The sequence below is a fragment of the Heteronotia binoei genome, chromosome 1 (genome assembly GCF_032191835.1).
Source record: "Heteronotia binoei isolate CCM8104 ecotype False Entrance Well chromosome 1, APGP_CSIRO_Hbin_v1, whole genome shotgun sequence".
Lineage (NCBI taxonomy): Eukaryota > Metazoa > Chordata > Lepidosauria > Squamata > Gekkonidae > Heteronotia > Heteronotia binoei.
Genome location: NC_083223.1, coordinates 159,565,727 through 159,581,827, shown reverse-complemented (window position 1 = coordinate 159,581,827; position 16,101 = coordinate 159,565,727). Strand labels below are relative to the sequence as shown.

General features: G+C 45.2%; 1 protein-coding gene across 1 annotated transcript in view; it reads right to left on the bottom strand.

Annotated features, from left to right (window-relative positions):
• The window catches only part of RYR2 (ryanodine receptor 2), a 757,628-nt gene that overhangs the window by 558,568 nt on the left and 182,959 nt on the right, over window positions 1-16,101 (bottom strand). The window contains exon 3 of the mRNA XM_060243352.1: window positions 546-650. Coding sequence (XP_060099335.1) covers window positions 546-650 — 105 coding nt within the window. The remainder of the gene's footprint in view (window positions 1-545; window positions 651-16,101) is intronic.

The window sequence follows — 16,101 nt, the reverse complement described above, 5'->3', positions numbered from 1 at the left end:
TCTTAGTACAATTTTCTCCCCATCCTTTGACCCTCAAGTTCTTCCTCCCACCTCAAAGGCTGGAAACCCCACTTACCTCCCTCCCATTTGCCATTCCTCTCCTCACTTTTGTTTCTCCACAAACATTCTTATCTTCTTCGTTGGGTGTCATTTTTGCCCTACTAGCTCTGGCAATGTTCAATCAAGGCAGGAAATACTGTTTTAAGAAGCTTAGGCACCCCAAAATGGTAGGTGAAATCTTGCAAGGTAGTCTTACAAGATCTCCATGCTTTAAATCGCCCCACCATTTTATATATTCATTTTATTAAAACAACTATTAACACACTTTGGGGATTTTTTTCAAACTTGGGGTTTTTGTGCATTTGGAATAATATATGCATTTGAGAATTAAAAACTTCAATAAAACCAATCAAAATATCTGAATGAAAATAGCTGAAATTTTATTAAGAATATTAAATATGACAGTACTTATAACAAAATAAAAAGTGTTGGAAACACTATGTTAAATTTCAAACATATTAAAAGGTAAAGATGATACTACTCACCCCTTCTGCTTTCTCCTCTGTGTTAGCCAGCATTTCCTGGAGAGCCCGCACTGACAAAGACTGTTCCAGTACAAAAGTGCAGATGGAGAGATCCGGTGGAACATTCTAATTGAAGAAAAAGGATGAAGAAAACATTGATGAAACATTTCTCAGCATTTAGATGCTGGCACATGGCTCCTTACTTACTAACAATCTCTGATCCCAAAAAGCTAACTGAAAAAAATAAAAATATTTTAAATGAAATCTATTAACAGCATTTAATTTTGCAAATTTATTTAATTAAACAAATTTATCCTGGGTTAAATTCTAAATGGTTATATTAGTACAGCAGTGGGAATTTATAGATGGGAAATTCACACAGCAAGGCTTAAAGGAAAAATACCATGACAAAGCATTGTTACTAATTACCGATGAACAGCATTTTGAAATTCTTCAGGAATGCAAAAAATACTTGGCTTTTTTGATAGATTTCATCAGCAGATGATGTTACAACTGTATTTAACAGTAGAACTGCAAAATCAAATAGCAGTTTTTACAGATAAGTATTTGCTTCTTTTATTATTTTAAGATTTATTTAGACTCAGTATGGGGTATGCAGAATACAAAAGCAAAGTCATGTTATATAAAATGGGCAACACAGGAAAATGGAAACAGGGCAGAGTTGAGCAGAATATTCTAATAAAGTCAAACTGAATGATATGGCAGTGGAATTAGCAACGATTGGGTCCATAACTGCTTTATTTAAAAAAAAAAGTAACAAAGAAAATTTGAAGACAAGAGGTAGGAGGACTGATAAACGTAGAGAGAGTGGCTGATGTTTGAAGAGCAAGCAGAGTTTAACAGGTGGACTTAGGGACATTTTGTGTATGCATACCGGATAAGGCTTTGACTGTCCAGAAGGTGTGGAAGAACACGCACTGCCCTCGCTTACACCAGGAAGAGGTGGGCAAGCTATGCTGGCACACATGCTAACAGTAGGGAGGGGTTGGAGCCAGTGCTTACTTATCTACAATCACATTACTTGAATGATTGATAGCTGTCCTGTGTCAGAAGCAGCAGCTGTACTTGCTACATTCAGTAAGAATACTATCCACTCTACTATTTACTTGTGAACTGTACAACTGATAGTAGAGATGGGGGAAGTAGCTGCTGCCACATATTGCTCAGCAGTGAGGGACAAGTGCAAAAGCACCACCTCTGCTCCCTCCTGGAATTTGGGCAGAATATGTGAGGTGCAAGAAGACAAAGGAAAGGAAGAAAATTTGAGAGTCATTGTAGTGAAGCTGTTAGTGTCAGACTAGAATCTGGGAGATCCAGATCCCTACTCTGTCATGCCCAAAGGGGACCCAAAGCAGCTTATAGAATTCTCTTCTTTCCATTTTATTCTCACAGCATTTTATCCTCACAATCCTGAGGTGGATTAGGGGAGTAAAGTATCTATCTATCTATCTATCTATCTATCTATCTATCTATCTATCTATCTATCTATCTATCTATCTATCTATCTATCTATCTATCTATCTATCACTGGTCATACAGCTATTGCCTTAAGCAGAAAAATAAAGTTTGTCAGTGGGAAGGAGAAAAGGAAGCCAGGAATAGGGAGAGAATATGGGGGCTGCCAAGAGGAAAGAAAATGGAAATGTGTGGGGAAGGGGACTCAAGTTTAAATGAAATGACCCCGCAAGTCCGTAGGGGTTCCCCATGTGCTTTTCTAATTTGCAACATGCAGTCTGAAAGTAATCTACAGAAGAAAACTTGCTATAAATGTTATTAATTCCCACCCAGGGCTCCTTTTATTCTGCTTTGCCTTATTTAATAATCTTTCACTAAATATCACTATGTGCTTCCTCTGAGGACTTCAAGTCAAGTTAGAAGAAAGTGAAGGAACAATCTAGGTAGAACAAGAATGCTTTCTTGACTCTTCCAATCAATGAAGTGGGTAACACTGCCTCCCTTTCAAGGATGAGGAATACACTAAAACTCACATTGAAGATAGAGAGGAACAGGGATTTTTCGTCTTGAGCCTAATACTATTTACTTGAGCTCATTGGACATGGTTGGTTCCACAGACAACTTTGACCAAGTCCTCAGCTGCTTCCAATACAAATGACAACATGAAGAGGACACCTGGCAATGAAGCCCCACACTGTCAGAATAAGCCAACTGGTAATGTGGTGAAGTAGGCTGGGGGAAAACCCTGTAGTAATTCTCTTCAAGTTAGTCAGAAGAGAACTCAGAGGAAGATACTCGCCCCTCCTCTCAGAATGTGTTCACCTTTCCACCTTTCCAACTTAAACAAACTCTTTCTTTGGAAGATGGAATTTGAACTCCAGTCTTAAAAGCTCTAGGTGTTTCCAGAACTGCTTCAGCATAAGCATAGATGCCTGTAAATAGCAAAAACATTTTTTAAAATTAAGCATCGAAGCATGGGCACAAAAAAGTTTGCTAAGTTACAAACTATCTAAACTATTATAATGAACACAGGAGACAATAAACAAAAATGCCAAACGTTTTCTGACTGCTGGAAATTTTTCTTTGATTTCTGATATCAGATTCTTTGTTTAACTATTATTCTATGCTGTAAGATATACTGTGATACCCTATGGTGACACAGTTTTAAATAGAAATAGAGTTGGAAGGCACCTCCAGGGTCATCTAGTCCAACCCCCTGCACAATGCAGGAAATTCACAAATACCACCACCACCCCTAAATTCACAGGATCCGCATTTGACCCATCTTGTTAATCATATTCACTTATGCTATGTAATCAGCCCTGAGTCTCTATGAGAAAGATGGATGATAAATAATGTAAATAAATAAAATAAAACTATATTGAAATGAAGCCCACATGTGGTATTGCACATAGCCATGAAGAACAACCATAATCGCATTCCTAGCCTCTTTGTTACAGAATGCAGACCAAGCTAGACATCACAGGACTGACATTCATACGCACATCTGATATTCACATATATATTGTAGAAGGTACAGTAGTACAGGTGCAAAACTAAATCCTCTCTTCTTCCACACCTTTGCCTGTTAAAGACATTTCCTCCATTTAGATTTCTGAAATGGGCCAGGAATGAAGAAAAAGATGCTGGAGCAATATAACAACAACAAAACTGTGAGGTGGCTGAGAAAGAATGAGTGGCCCAAAATCACACTGTAAATTTAACAGCAAGTGGGCATCTGAAACTGGGTTCCACTAGTTCTGGTTCAACATTTAAACCAGCACACCACACTGACTCTCCAATTATTACAAACCCGAAAATAGCAAACGGTGCATTCAGAGTTAACATGTTCCCAATGAGTAAGAAAGCATATTCATGTAGTCTTTATGAAAGAAGAAAGCTTATTTGTCTTGATTAACACAACTGCAGAAATGTAGCTGGCTGATTGCCTTCTGCTTTGTAGAAAAAGGGAGAAATTTCTATCCACCCACTCTTGTTCAGAGATTCTGTTTCAGAGACCTTGAGATGTGAGAATTTAGCTATCAAATTCAGTCACATAACTAGGACCTAAAATTCATTCCTTCCACTAGTGACAGCACCATAAAACTCTTACTTTAATGATACACCTTTATGTTCCTTGTCAACCTTTACTATTTCAAAATTATTTTATACTTATTTTATGGAAAAATATTCACCGTATTGAATATATATTCATAATTTCAAAGAGATAGTGAAGACTGCTAATCAGGCTCAGCAAGATATAAGAGGAATGAAATATTTTGTATAATACAGTGACAAACAACACTATGTATTCACTTTTTTCTCTCAAGCCAATAAATGTGTCTCCTTTGCATATATATTCGTCATATAATTCCAAGTTTTTCTCACTTTTGTTGGTCTACTGTTTTATTGATATTAATGTTGTCATAATTTGTTGTCTTTACATTCTTTTAACACATTGTTGCATTTCCTGAACAGCACACTACTGTATTTACTGAACTAAATACTAGTGTATTTACTGTTAAAAATAATATATAGATGGGGCAGGGCAGAATTTGTATTTAATCAGGGGGGAGGGGGGGTTGGAAGTTATTTTCCTGAAACAAGAAACAACTGTGCTCAATTTTAATTTAAAAAACACTGGCCCCTATTTGTTAACAGATTTGTACAGATGTTTAACTGTATTCATTTTCACAGTCACATCAAGTCTAAGGACCCTCACTTTGGTTATTTATGTATAGAGAACACATCTGTGCATTACTAATTTTCATCTCAGAATGCAACCCTGACAAGCACAAAATCTAAATGTTTTGGGGTTGCTAAAAAGGCTAATGGGAGATATAGTCCTTAAGGTTAAAAAACGGGACAAAGTAAACACATTCTATTTTTAAAGAGTAATTTGTGCATGACTATTTAAGCTAGATTGTGGAAAGGGATATGCAGCAAAACAATCCTGCTCTGCTTTTGACCTCTGAAGCATCTAGGGTCAGGGGTGTCAAACATGCGGCCCAGGGCCAAATCAGGCCCTCTAGTAACTGTCTATCATCTGCTTCCTTCTCCCTATCTCTTGCTTCCTTCTGCATCACAGATACAGAGCAAACCTCTATTTTCTCCATTAGCTGAGCATCCTCCTTTGGAAGGCAGAGCTTGTTTTTCCAGGCTCTCGCAATCACATAGCCGAGCTACTGAGCCAACTTGCTCTTCCTTTTATTGGCTGAGGCTCCTCCCCCTAGTCCCCTGGGGAAGGAAAGAGCCACAGCTTCCTTTTCCCCATTCCCTGAATCCCATGGGAGAAGTACAAAGAAAGCACCTTTAAGACCGAGTGCTAACGCTTTAAGCATGTTTTAAGTTTTTTAAAAACAAATTAATTATGTTTATAAATCTGTATCTAAGCTACCTAATCTTAAATAGGTATACACATGGCCTGGCCCGACATGGCCTGGCCCAACCAGGTCCCATTTATATCAGATCCAGAACTCATGACAAATGAATTCGACACCCCTGAGATGGTGCCAATAGTTGACCCAAATCTCTATCTGGTAATGCATCACTGTCTAATCTCATCCATCCCTCAGAAGGATTCACCTTCAGTACATTGCCACTAGTTGGTCAATTACAGAATTACCCAACAAGAGAACCAACACTTCCAGCTTCTCTTCTGCATTGCCAATTAAAGTTACATCTAGCACCCATATCTCCTGCTACCAAGTGACTGGTTACCATGGGGATGGTTTACTGCAGTTATGCACTCCCAGGGAATTAGCAAGATAGCAATCTCCATTCCCCTGGTAGTCATTTTGAATACCTTGTTCAAACAGTGGAGGTCTGAGGTACAGAAAATAACTACCACTTAGAAAGAATTTATTAAATGTATAAAGTCCATACACATAATCTCCACAGGAACGGAAGATTTGTATCACTTACCGTGAAGCTTCCTTCTCGGTGGACTGGCAGTGGGTCGGTCTGACTACTGGGTATAGGCTCCTCCTCCTCATCACAGGGTCGGGTCTTCCAATTGATCCGGAGGGGGGGAGTGGCCTATACCTCCCAGAACTCTCCAGTTGTATCCAAGCCGCATCCCCCTATAGAAAATAACTTCCAAATCCTCCCCATTTAAAATACTCTAGTACCAAGTAAACGAGGAGAATAATTTTATTATGATCCAATGTACCATACAGAATGGATAACTGAATTAGAGCATTACAAACCACAGTACAGTAACTTATTCCAAAGGAAGGAACAAGCTCCAGAATCCATCTCCAAAACCCAGGAAGCTGTTCAACCACCAAAGGGCGGGCCGGAACGACCCACTGCCAGTCCACCGAGAAGGAAGCTTCACGGTAAGTGATACAAATCTTCCGTTCTCCGGTGGTCTGGTCAGTGCGTCGGTCCGACTACTGGGACATAACCAAGCTGTACATCCCTGGGCGGGACCAGCTTCCCTGTTTAGAGTGGATGCTGCAGCACACGCCTCCCAAAGGCCGCCTCTGCCGAAGCCCACTTATCTACCTTATAGTGCTTGATAAAAGTATGCACCGACCTCCAAGTTGCTGCCTTACACACAGCTTCCAAGGAAGGAAAGGACCTATACACTGCAATGTAGCAGCACCCCTCAAAGAGTGAGCCGTGATCCCATCCGGACGGATTTGACCTTGTAAGCCAGTAAAATGTTATGCAATGCCAGGTCCATTAATAATAAGACCTCTGTCCTTCGAGAGTTTTTACTCGAGCAGGACATGGACCTGGCTTGCATGACTGAGACCTGGGTTCAAGAGGGAGATACGGTGGCCCTCTCAAAAACAGCTCCTCTGGGTTACTCAGTCTTTCACCAATCGCGGATTAGCGGGCGGGGGAGAGGAGTGGTGTTGTTCATACAAGAGGCTTACTCCTTTAGGGCGCTCCCGGCCCCAAAGATCAAAGGTATTGAATGTGCCAGTCTGGCATGGGAAGTTGGAGAGGGGTTGGCGATTTGGCTGGTGTACCGTTCGCCTAGCGCACCAGCCAACGCCTTACCGTCCCTGCCCGAGGCTGTGGCAGGCTGGGCGTTGGAGCACCCAAGGCTGGTGATCCTGGGTGACTTCAATGTCCATGCTGATGACCCGGCCTCCAGTTTGGCGACGGACCTAGTGTCATCCATGGCGACATTAGGGCTCTCTCAATTTGTTACATCTCCCACTCACCAGGCCGGGCACATGTTAGACCTGATCTTTGTGGCCGAGGTTATGGTGGACGATATAATCGCAGAAGCGGTGCCATGGTTGGACCACCTCGCCCTCAGGGCTCGTGTGGACGCTCCACGCCAAACCTGTCTAGGCGACGAGCGCATTACGGCTCGCCCGCAGAACCAGATGGATCCAAAATGGTTCCAAATGGCTCTGTGGGATCCCTGGCCCTCTGGCGATTCCCTCGATGACCTGGTTGAGACCTGGCATAGCCGGCTCTCCAGGGCCATTGATGAGATCGCACTTCGACGCCATCTGCGACCTCGGATTAGGCTGGCGCCGTGGTATACCCCGGAATTACGCCAGCTGAAACAAGGTCTCAGACGGCTAGAGAGGCGATGGCGGCATACTCGTGACGAAGCGACTAGAGCATCTTATAGGGAGTTTATGAGGTCCTATGAGATGGCAGCCAAGGCCACAAAGAAAACGTACTTTGCGGCTAAGATTGCGTCTGCAAATTCACGCCCGGCACAATTGTTTAGGACAATTCGGAACCTTACTACATTCCACAAGGCAAACCAAATGTTAAGGAATTAGAGATAGCCTGTGAGGCATTTGCAAAAATTTTTGCAGACAAAGTCCAGTGGCTCCGCCGTGACTGCCCTGCCATATTGGATACAGTATGTGAACTCGAGGCTCCGTGCCTGTCTTCTGGTTTGACTCTGGACCGTTTCGACCCGCTCGGCCTAGAGGAAGTTGACAGAATCCTCTCTACTGCACGCCCAACAACTTGTGATTTGGACCCGTGCCCATCCTGGCTAATTAAAGCTTGCCAGGAGGAGCTGAGATGTCCTAAACGGGACATCATAAATAGATCTCTTTCGGAGGGTCTTTTCCCAACCCCTCTGAAAGAGGCAGTGGTTCACCCCTCCTGAAAAAGGCTACATCAGACCTGGACGAATTGGCTCATTACCAGCCGGTCTCAAACTTGCCCTTTCTGGGCAAAGTCATAGAGAGGGCTGTGGCGCTGCAGCTACAGAGTTTCCTTGATGATGCTTCCACCTTAGATCCAGATTGCCCGTAGATATGGGCTGGGTTGTCACCAGTACGCGGATGACACCCAGCTCTATCTATTGATGGACAGCAGAACTGCCGATGTCCCTACAAATTTGGACCGGGCATTGCAAGCTGTGGAAGATTAGCTTAAATTGAGTGGGCAGAAGCTGAATCCAGCAAAGACAGAGGTCCTTTGCTTAGGTTGCGGCGGGTTGGGAGAGGGTATCCCCCTACCTGCCTTTGATGGTGCATCACTGATACCAGTGCACAGGGTCAAGAGCCTGGGAGTGCTACTGGAGCCTTCCTTGACAATGGAGGCCCAGATAGCAGCCACTGCTAAATCCGCCTTTTTCCATCTTAGGAGGGCGAGGAGGTTGGTCTCCTTCCTGGAGCGTGGCGACCTGGCAACAGTGATCCATGCAACGGTCACCTCGAGGTTGGACTACTGTAATGCCCTCTACATGGGGCTGCCCCTGTGCCAAACTCGGAAACTGCAGCTAGTGCAGAATGCAGAAGCCAGACTGTTAATGGGCCTACCCCGGTGGGAACATGTGCGGCCTAGGCTGTGGGAACTGCATTGGCTGCCAATTGTATACCGAGTTCGTTACAAGGTGCTGGTTCTTACCTTTAAAGCCCTATATGGCCAAGGACCTGACTACCTTAGGGACCGCCTCTCTCCATATGTTCCCCAGAGAGCACTACGATCCAGTTCACAAAATCTTCTGGAAGTACCTGGGCCAAAGCAGGCCAAATTAAAAACAACCAGAGAACAGGCCTTCTCTACAAAGGCACCCCAATGGTGGAACCAACTGCCGGAAGAGGTGTGGGCCCTACGGGATCTTAACCAATTCCGTAGGGCATGCAAAACCACCCTCTTCCAACTAGCCTTCTAAGATGGAACTTGGAATAAACATCACGCCATCTTTAATACAACTGAGATAGTAGCACCATTAAATTATATTCTTTTAGGCTGTTTTTAGATTATTTAATGTTTAATTGTTAATTGTACTTAATTATATTATCTTGTTTTATTGTTTTAACATGGCTTTGCCATGTCTTGTAAGCCACCCTGAGCCTGCCTCAGCGGGGAGGGCGGGGTATAAATAAAAAAATTATTTATTTTATTTTATTATTAAAATACATTCCCGCAGCCATCTACTAAGAGAGGAAGTGGAAACCTGTCGCCCCTATGACTCTTTACTGAAAGACACAAACAAGGAGTCAGACTTTCTCCAGTCTTTTGTATGTTCAATATAAAAACTAAGTGCCCTCTTAACATCTAGACTGTGCAACTCCCTTTCCTTGGGAGACTTAGGATTGGGGCAAAAATTTGGAAGCACCAACTCCTGAGACCTATGAAAAATAGAATTAACTTTAGGGATGAAAGATGGGTCTGGTCTAAGCACAACCTTATCATTATGAAAGACACAGAGTTCCTTATCAACAGAAAGGGCCCGTAACTCAGACACCCTACGTGCCGTGGTGATTCCCACTAGAAAGAGTGATTTTAAAGTCAGTTCTTTAATCCCACATGATCCCATATGCTCAAAGGGATGTCTACACAAGGCATTCAGCACTACATTCAACTTCCATGGAGGGAACCTATAAACCTGTAGCGGTTTGAGAAATGCAATACCCCTCAAAAAAAGCCTAATATGCGGATGCATGGACAAAACCTTACGCCCCCGCACCCCTTGGATAGCAGAGATGGCAGCCACTTGATGCCGCAGTGTACTAGTGGAAAGCCCCTTGTCCGCCCCCCTCCTGTAGAAAGCAAAGAACACCTTGAACCTTCACCTTCAATGGATCCCACCCCTGCTGGGCTGACCATGAAGAGAAAACCTTCCAAGTGGTGTTATATACTCTGTTAGTGGAGAATCTACGTGACGCCAACATAGTGTCCACCACCCCCTTGGCATAACCTAGACCTTCGAGCTACAACCGCTCAACCTCCAGACTGTCAACTGTAACAGGTCCGGCTGAGGATGTGACATGTTGACCTGAGTCAAGAGATCATCCCTCCTCGGCAGTCGCCAAGGGGGTTGAACTGACAGCCTCAGTAGTTCCTGAAACCACGCCCGTTTTGGCCAGAAAGGAGCCACAAGCACCATCTCTGCCCTTAGCTCCACTACCCTCTGAATCACCCTGGGCAATAGTGGAGTGGGTGGGAAGGCATACAGTAGCCCTGTTGGCCACTCGCCACTGAGTGCATCAGTCCCCTCTGCTTTTACATCTCTGCTTTTGGTGAAGAACCTGTCCACCTGCCGATTCTCTGCCGTAGCAAACAAGTCCACCGATACTGGACCGTATCTGTCCACTATCAGACTGAAGGTATCCCTGTGCAGCATCCACTCCATCTGATCCAGAAAACGTCTGCTGAGCCAGTCCACTAGCAGGTTGTCCTTTCCGGGAACATGAACCGCCTTGATCGAAAGAAGATTGGCTTCCGCCCACTCGAAAAGAACCTTCACCTCAGCGTGAAGAGATTTCACCCGGGTTCCTCCTTGTCGATTCACATACGCCTTGGCCGTTTAGTTATCTGTTTTGACGAGGACATGGCGACCTATCAGGACTGCCTGTAAACCCAACAACCCTAGACGAATCGCTCTGAGCTCCAAGAAGTTGATACTGCGCTTCATCTCGTGGGTCTCCCATTGTCCCTGAATCATTTGCTCCTGCGAGTGGGTCCCCCAGCCCCATAGACTGGCATCTGTGGTCACACATACTCTCTGGGGTTCGTGGAGTGGATGGCCCGGACGGAAGCGGACCGGATCCAGCCACCACTGCAACTGGGTTGTCATCTCTAGCGGCAGCGTCAACAGTTTGTGAATTTTGTTCCTTATAATGTTCTAGAAGGGACGGAGGAAAAACTGAAGGGGTCGAGTGTGGAACCTGGCCCAAAACAGTAAGTCCTGACACGAGACCATCATTCCTCGCAACTGCGCTCGAGACATAACCGATACCCTGCGTTGTTGCAGAACCCCTTGTAACAGGGAGCAGAACTTCTCCCGTCTCTCTACAGTCAAGAATACTCTGTCCATGGTCATATCTATCTCTATCCCCAAGTGCACTAACCTCTGTGAGGGAAGAAGATTGCTCTTTCTCTACATTTACTACAAAGCCGTGATGACATAACATGGTCACGGTCTGCTGAATGCCCTCCAGACATTGCTGGTATGACCCCACCTTCACCAGATTATCGTCCAGATAAGGAAACAGGGCCACACCCTGCAGTCTCAGCTCTGCCACCAGCATTACCAAGATCTTTGTAAACACCCGAGGAGAGGACTTCAGGCCGAATGGTAGGGCCCGATACTGAAAGTGCTTCCCCGTGTAGGAGAAGCGCAGAAACTTTCGGTGTGATTCCTGAATGGGAACATGTAAATAAGCCTCGGATAGATCCAAGGAGGCCAGGAAATCCTGTGGCTGAATGGCTAGCAACACTGACCATAAGGTCTCCATCTTGAAATGTTTCGTTTGTACGAACTTGTTGAGCTATTTCAGATCCAGAATGGTTCTGAACTCCCCATTCTTCTTTGGCACTAAGAAAATTACTGAATAAACTCCCAGCCCCTGTTGGGGTGTTGGGACTAACTCCACAGCCCCGATATCCACCAAATGCTGAAGGGCTGACAACATTGCTCTGTGAGCGGCCAGAACGAAAGCAGTTGGAAGGGAGGGAGTGAAACTCTATAGCATAGCCCTAATAGAATGATTCCAGGAGTCTGCAAATAGAGAGAGACGACCCCTTATTCTCCCTGCCGTCTGGTGACCAGCATAGTCATTGGAATCCCCCTTTTTTCGAGAGGGGTTTAGCAATCTGGTCTGACTTTCCAGAATAGTAGGGTTTAGATTCACGCTTCTGTTGCCACTTTCCTCTAAAGGAACGAAAGGGACCTGGTCTAGAAGGCTTCTTGGAGTCTCGAAAGGAAGGAAAAGATTTCCTCTGTTTTGCCTCTTTACCCTTAGAGGGTAGGACCTTCTTTTTATCCCTGTTCTCAATGAGATACCTATCTAAGCCCTCACCGAAAAACAAGGCCCCTTTAAAGGGTACCGCTGCCACCCTAGCCTGGGCTGCAGCATCTACCTTCCAATTTCGAAGCCAAATGTTGCGCCTAGCCACCACGCCACAGGCCATGGCTCTAGCCGCTTGCTGCATGGTATCTAATGAACCAATCGCCACAAAAGCAGCAGATAAGGCAATCTTTTTCAGCTCGTCCTTGAACTCCTTAGGAGCTCCACTATCCGCTGCTGCTAAATTATTAGCCCAAGTACACATTGCTCTGGCAAACAATGAGGATGTCATGGCCGCCTTAATGGCCCAGGCTGCCGCCTCAAATTCCTTGCGCAAAGCCTGCTCTATTCTTCTATCACATGGATCCTTGGGTAAACCATCTGCATCCATAGGCAGGACCGAATTAGAGATAAGACTAGTTACAGGGTCATCTACCGCTGGTAACTTTAGCCTCTTAGTGGCCTGCGGAATTAGGGAATAGAGCTTAGAAAAAACTTGCTGGGTGGCCTTGGGCTTAGCCGGCCGTTCCCACTCTGCCTTAACCATAGCAAAAAAGGCAGCTGGCAAAGGAACCCCTGTTTGAGAACTACTCAGTTTCTGCATCATTTCCCTGTGGGAAGGTCAAGATCCAGTTCTTCCTTTTCTTTAGGAGTTGCCACAAAGTTAAGGGTCCTTAAAACCTTAGGGAGCAACTTTGAATAATATTCGAGGGGGGAAAGCCTAGATTGCACTGTAGCAGGCTGTTCTTCCTCTTCTGAAAGCTCCCCTTCCTCCCTGTCTGACTGCTGATCAGAGCACTCTGACTCCTCAGCTGAACTTGGGAGAGGCGAATCTAAGCCTACATGAAATCTGCCCTTAGGTCGCCATTCCAGAGAGTCACTAGGGCTGGTATATCTGCCTCTTTTCCTTCCCTCCTGTTTCCTTTTCAGTGTCGAGGAAGCAGGGGAGTCCAGGTGTTGACGGAGGTCCTGCCCCAGCTCCTTTAGCATTTCTGGCTTAAGCCACTGCAGCAAATTTGCCTTGGCATCATCCCCTGAGAGATCGGGGTTCTGAGCCTCTTGCTGAGAGGCCAGTGTCCCTGATAGAAGAGGTAGTTTGAACTCACTGGGGGAATTGCTCTTTGAACTAGCTGCCATTTTGTTGCCTCCACGTGTCACTGGAAACAAAAGTGAAAGTAGAGGCATTAAGAAAATAAAAGGGCAGGAATGGCATAAAATGGAAGGCAACATGCCTTCACTGCGCCCCCTGTCGGATCTTAAGGCGTCTTCCACCCTTCACTCGGTCCCTCTAACAGCCACCGTGAAGGGTTTCTCCCCACTACTATGCGTCTCCCCACAACGCAGTTTTGGGCTCCAGACAGTTCTGTCTGCACCATGCCTCTTCCCAGGGCTCTTCAGTCGAGCTTCCCAACCATGCCAGGTCCCTTTCCACTGCTGGGTGACTTACCGCGCTGCAGTTTTTGGGCTCACACGGCTTTGTGCCACTTTCCTCCCGCTCTGTTCCTGTCGCGTCAGCGAGGAAACAGAGCTCCAGAGGGGTCTGTCGTCTCCGACGATCGGACCTACTCGCAAGTAGCCCTCCAACAGCTTGCCTCTCTGCCGGTTTTGTTGGGGACCAGCCCCTACGCTCCCGGCCTTCATTTCTCTTCATTGTCCGGTTCTCCAGCGCTTTTTCCAAAGGCACTCGGAAGAAAGCCGTCCTGCTTCATGCAGGGCCGGGAAAAAACTGGAGAGTTCTGGGAGGTATAAGTCACTCCCCCCCTCCTGATCAATTGGAAGACCCGACCCTGTGGTGAGGGGGAGGAGCCTATACCCAGTAGTTGGAACAACCCACTTTCCAGACCACCGGAGAACAGACTGAGCAACCAATACAAAAGACAGGTGGAAACACACAATCTTCTTGCCCACAACTATGTACTGGTTGGTCTTATTTTAAGACAGGCTCTTTAAGCATGGGAGTTATTTGTATTTTTGTATTTTTTTTTCATGTAGTGATGGTGGCCGTCAAAGAGAAGCCCAGATTTGAATGCTCCTCCCTCCTGATGGATTCAGCCAAAAATGAACCTTCTAAAATGGACCCTCTCCCTTCTTGCCACAAGATTTTATCATTTCTTTCTGCCCAGCCAACCCCCTCAGATGGTCAAATCTCTCTTCTTAGGGGTGCCACAAAGATTCTATCTAGCCCTCTGCAATCCAAGGCTCTGTCACATTCCAGGGATTAGATTCCAGCCAAGGTGTAAACTTGGCCATTTCACTTTCTCACTAGAACCATGGACATGATGGATGATAGTTGGAAGCAACTTACTTTGTCCCAGATGCCTATCTTCTGCTCACAACCTCCCTTTTTAAAACCAAGTTGGGGGGGAAGGGTGCTGAACCAAAATAAAATTCATAACTCCACATTCAAACAAATGTAAAAAGGCATGTCCCATTGAAAGCAGTAAAGTATGGATAGAGGGCACCCACATTCAAATGTGTGTACACCTGACTTACCACCACAGTTACCAATCAGGCAAGTAATACACATGTGAAAACTTGCTTTCACATCTTGATATGGCTCACGCCCAAGGAATACAATGAATCCCTAAGAATGGAGGTGGGGGGGGGGAACCAGTTCCATGAGCACCAAGCATGCTCATTGTTTTCCAGGAGCTATGGAATGTTGAGAATAGCTGAATGTCAGTAAAAGGGGGGGAAAGTATGAATACCAGAGAGGAGAAAAGCAGAGTGGAAATCCCCTAGAACAGGGGTGTCAAACCAGAACCCCTGCCCAAGGCTTTGATCAGGCCCATGAAGCTCTTTTCTCTCCCCTCCTCCCCCTCCTGTCCTTATCCTTCAAAGCTCCCTGACTGAACCTCTTACAGTTCCCAGGCTCTTTAAAGCTTCAAGGCTGAGTCTCTTTCAATTTCAGCCAGGGAGCTTCAAAGGCTCTTTGAAGTACCCTTTGAAGATTGGAGGCTGAGTCTCATTTCCCAGGCTCTTCCTGCCTTTCTTTGCTGGCTGCTGTAAAGAAAATGTGGGGTGGATTTTAATGTCCATTAAAGAAGTCCGTCTCAAGACAACCAGAGACAGGGCCTTTTCCACAATGGCCCCCACATGGTGGAACCAGCTGCCGGAAGAGGTGAGGGCCCTGCGGGATCTTACTCAGTTCCGCAGGGCCTGTAAGACAAGCCTCTTCCGGCTAGCCTACGCCTGACTAGATTAATGTAGCTTATCAGACCTTAGTGAAATATACGGTATAGTTTTAATGTTAAGATTTTATGGTTTTTAAATGCTTTGACTTTTTAATTGTAATAATTTTGCACTTTGTTTACTGTTTTATCATTTGTTGTGAGCCGCCCTGAGCCATTTTGTGGGAAGGGCGGGATATAAGTCATAGAATAAATAAATAAATAAATAAATAAATTCCACATTTTCCTTGCAGCTTTGTATGTGCTCTGCAATGGTTTCAAATGGAGTGGAGATGGCTACATTTTCAGCATTCCTATGGTCAGCTGAAACTCATGCTTCCTAGAGTTGTGTCCTTGCAAACAAAGGGTTGATGGTTTTAGCCAGTTTATCTCTGCTGAAGGGACCTAATCTAGTTGAGTACTGTAACGTGGGAACCCACAGCCAAAGGGGGACATTATACTGAAAAGCTATTGCCAATCTGAGTAGACTGTGAGGGGGGAAGGAATCATAGAATCATAGAGTTAGAAGGGAACTCCAGAGTCATCTAGTCCAACCCCCTGCACAATGCAGGAAACTCACAAACACCTCCCCCTACATTCACAGGATCTTCATTGCTGTCAGATGGCCATCTAGCCTCTGTTTAAAAACCTCCAAGGAAGGAGAACCCACCACCTCCCAAGGAAGCCTGTTCCACTGAG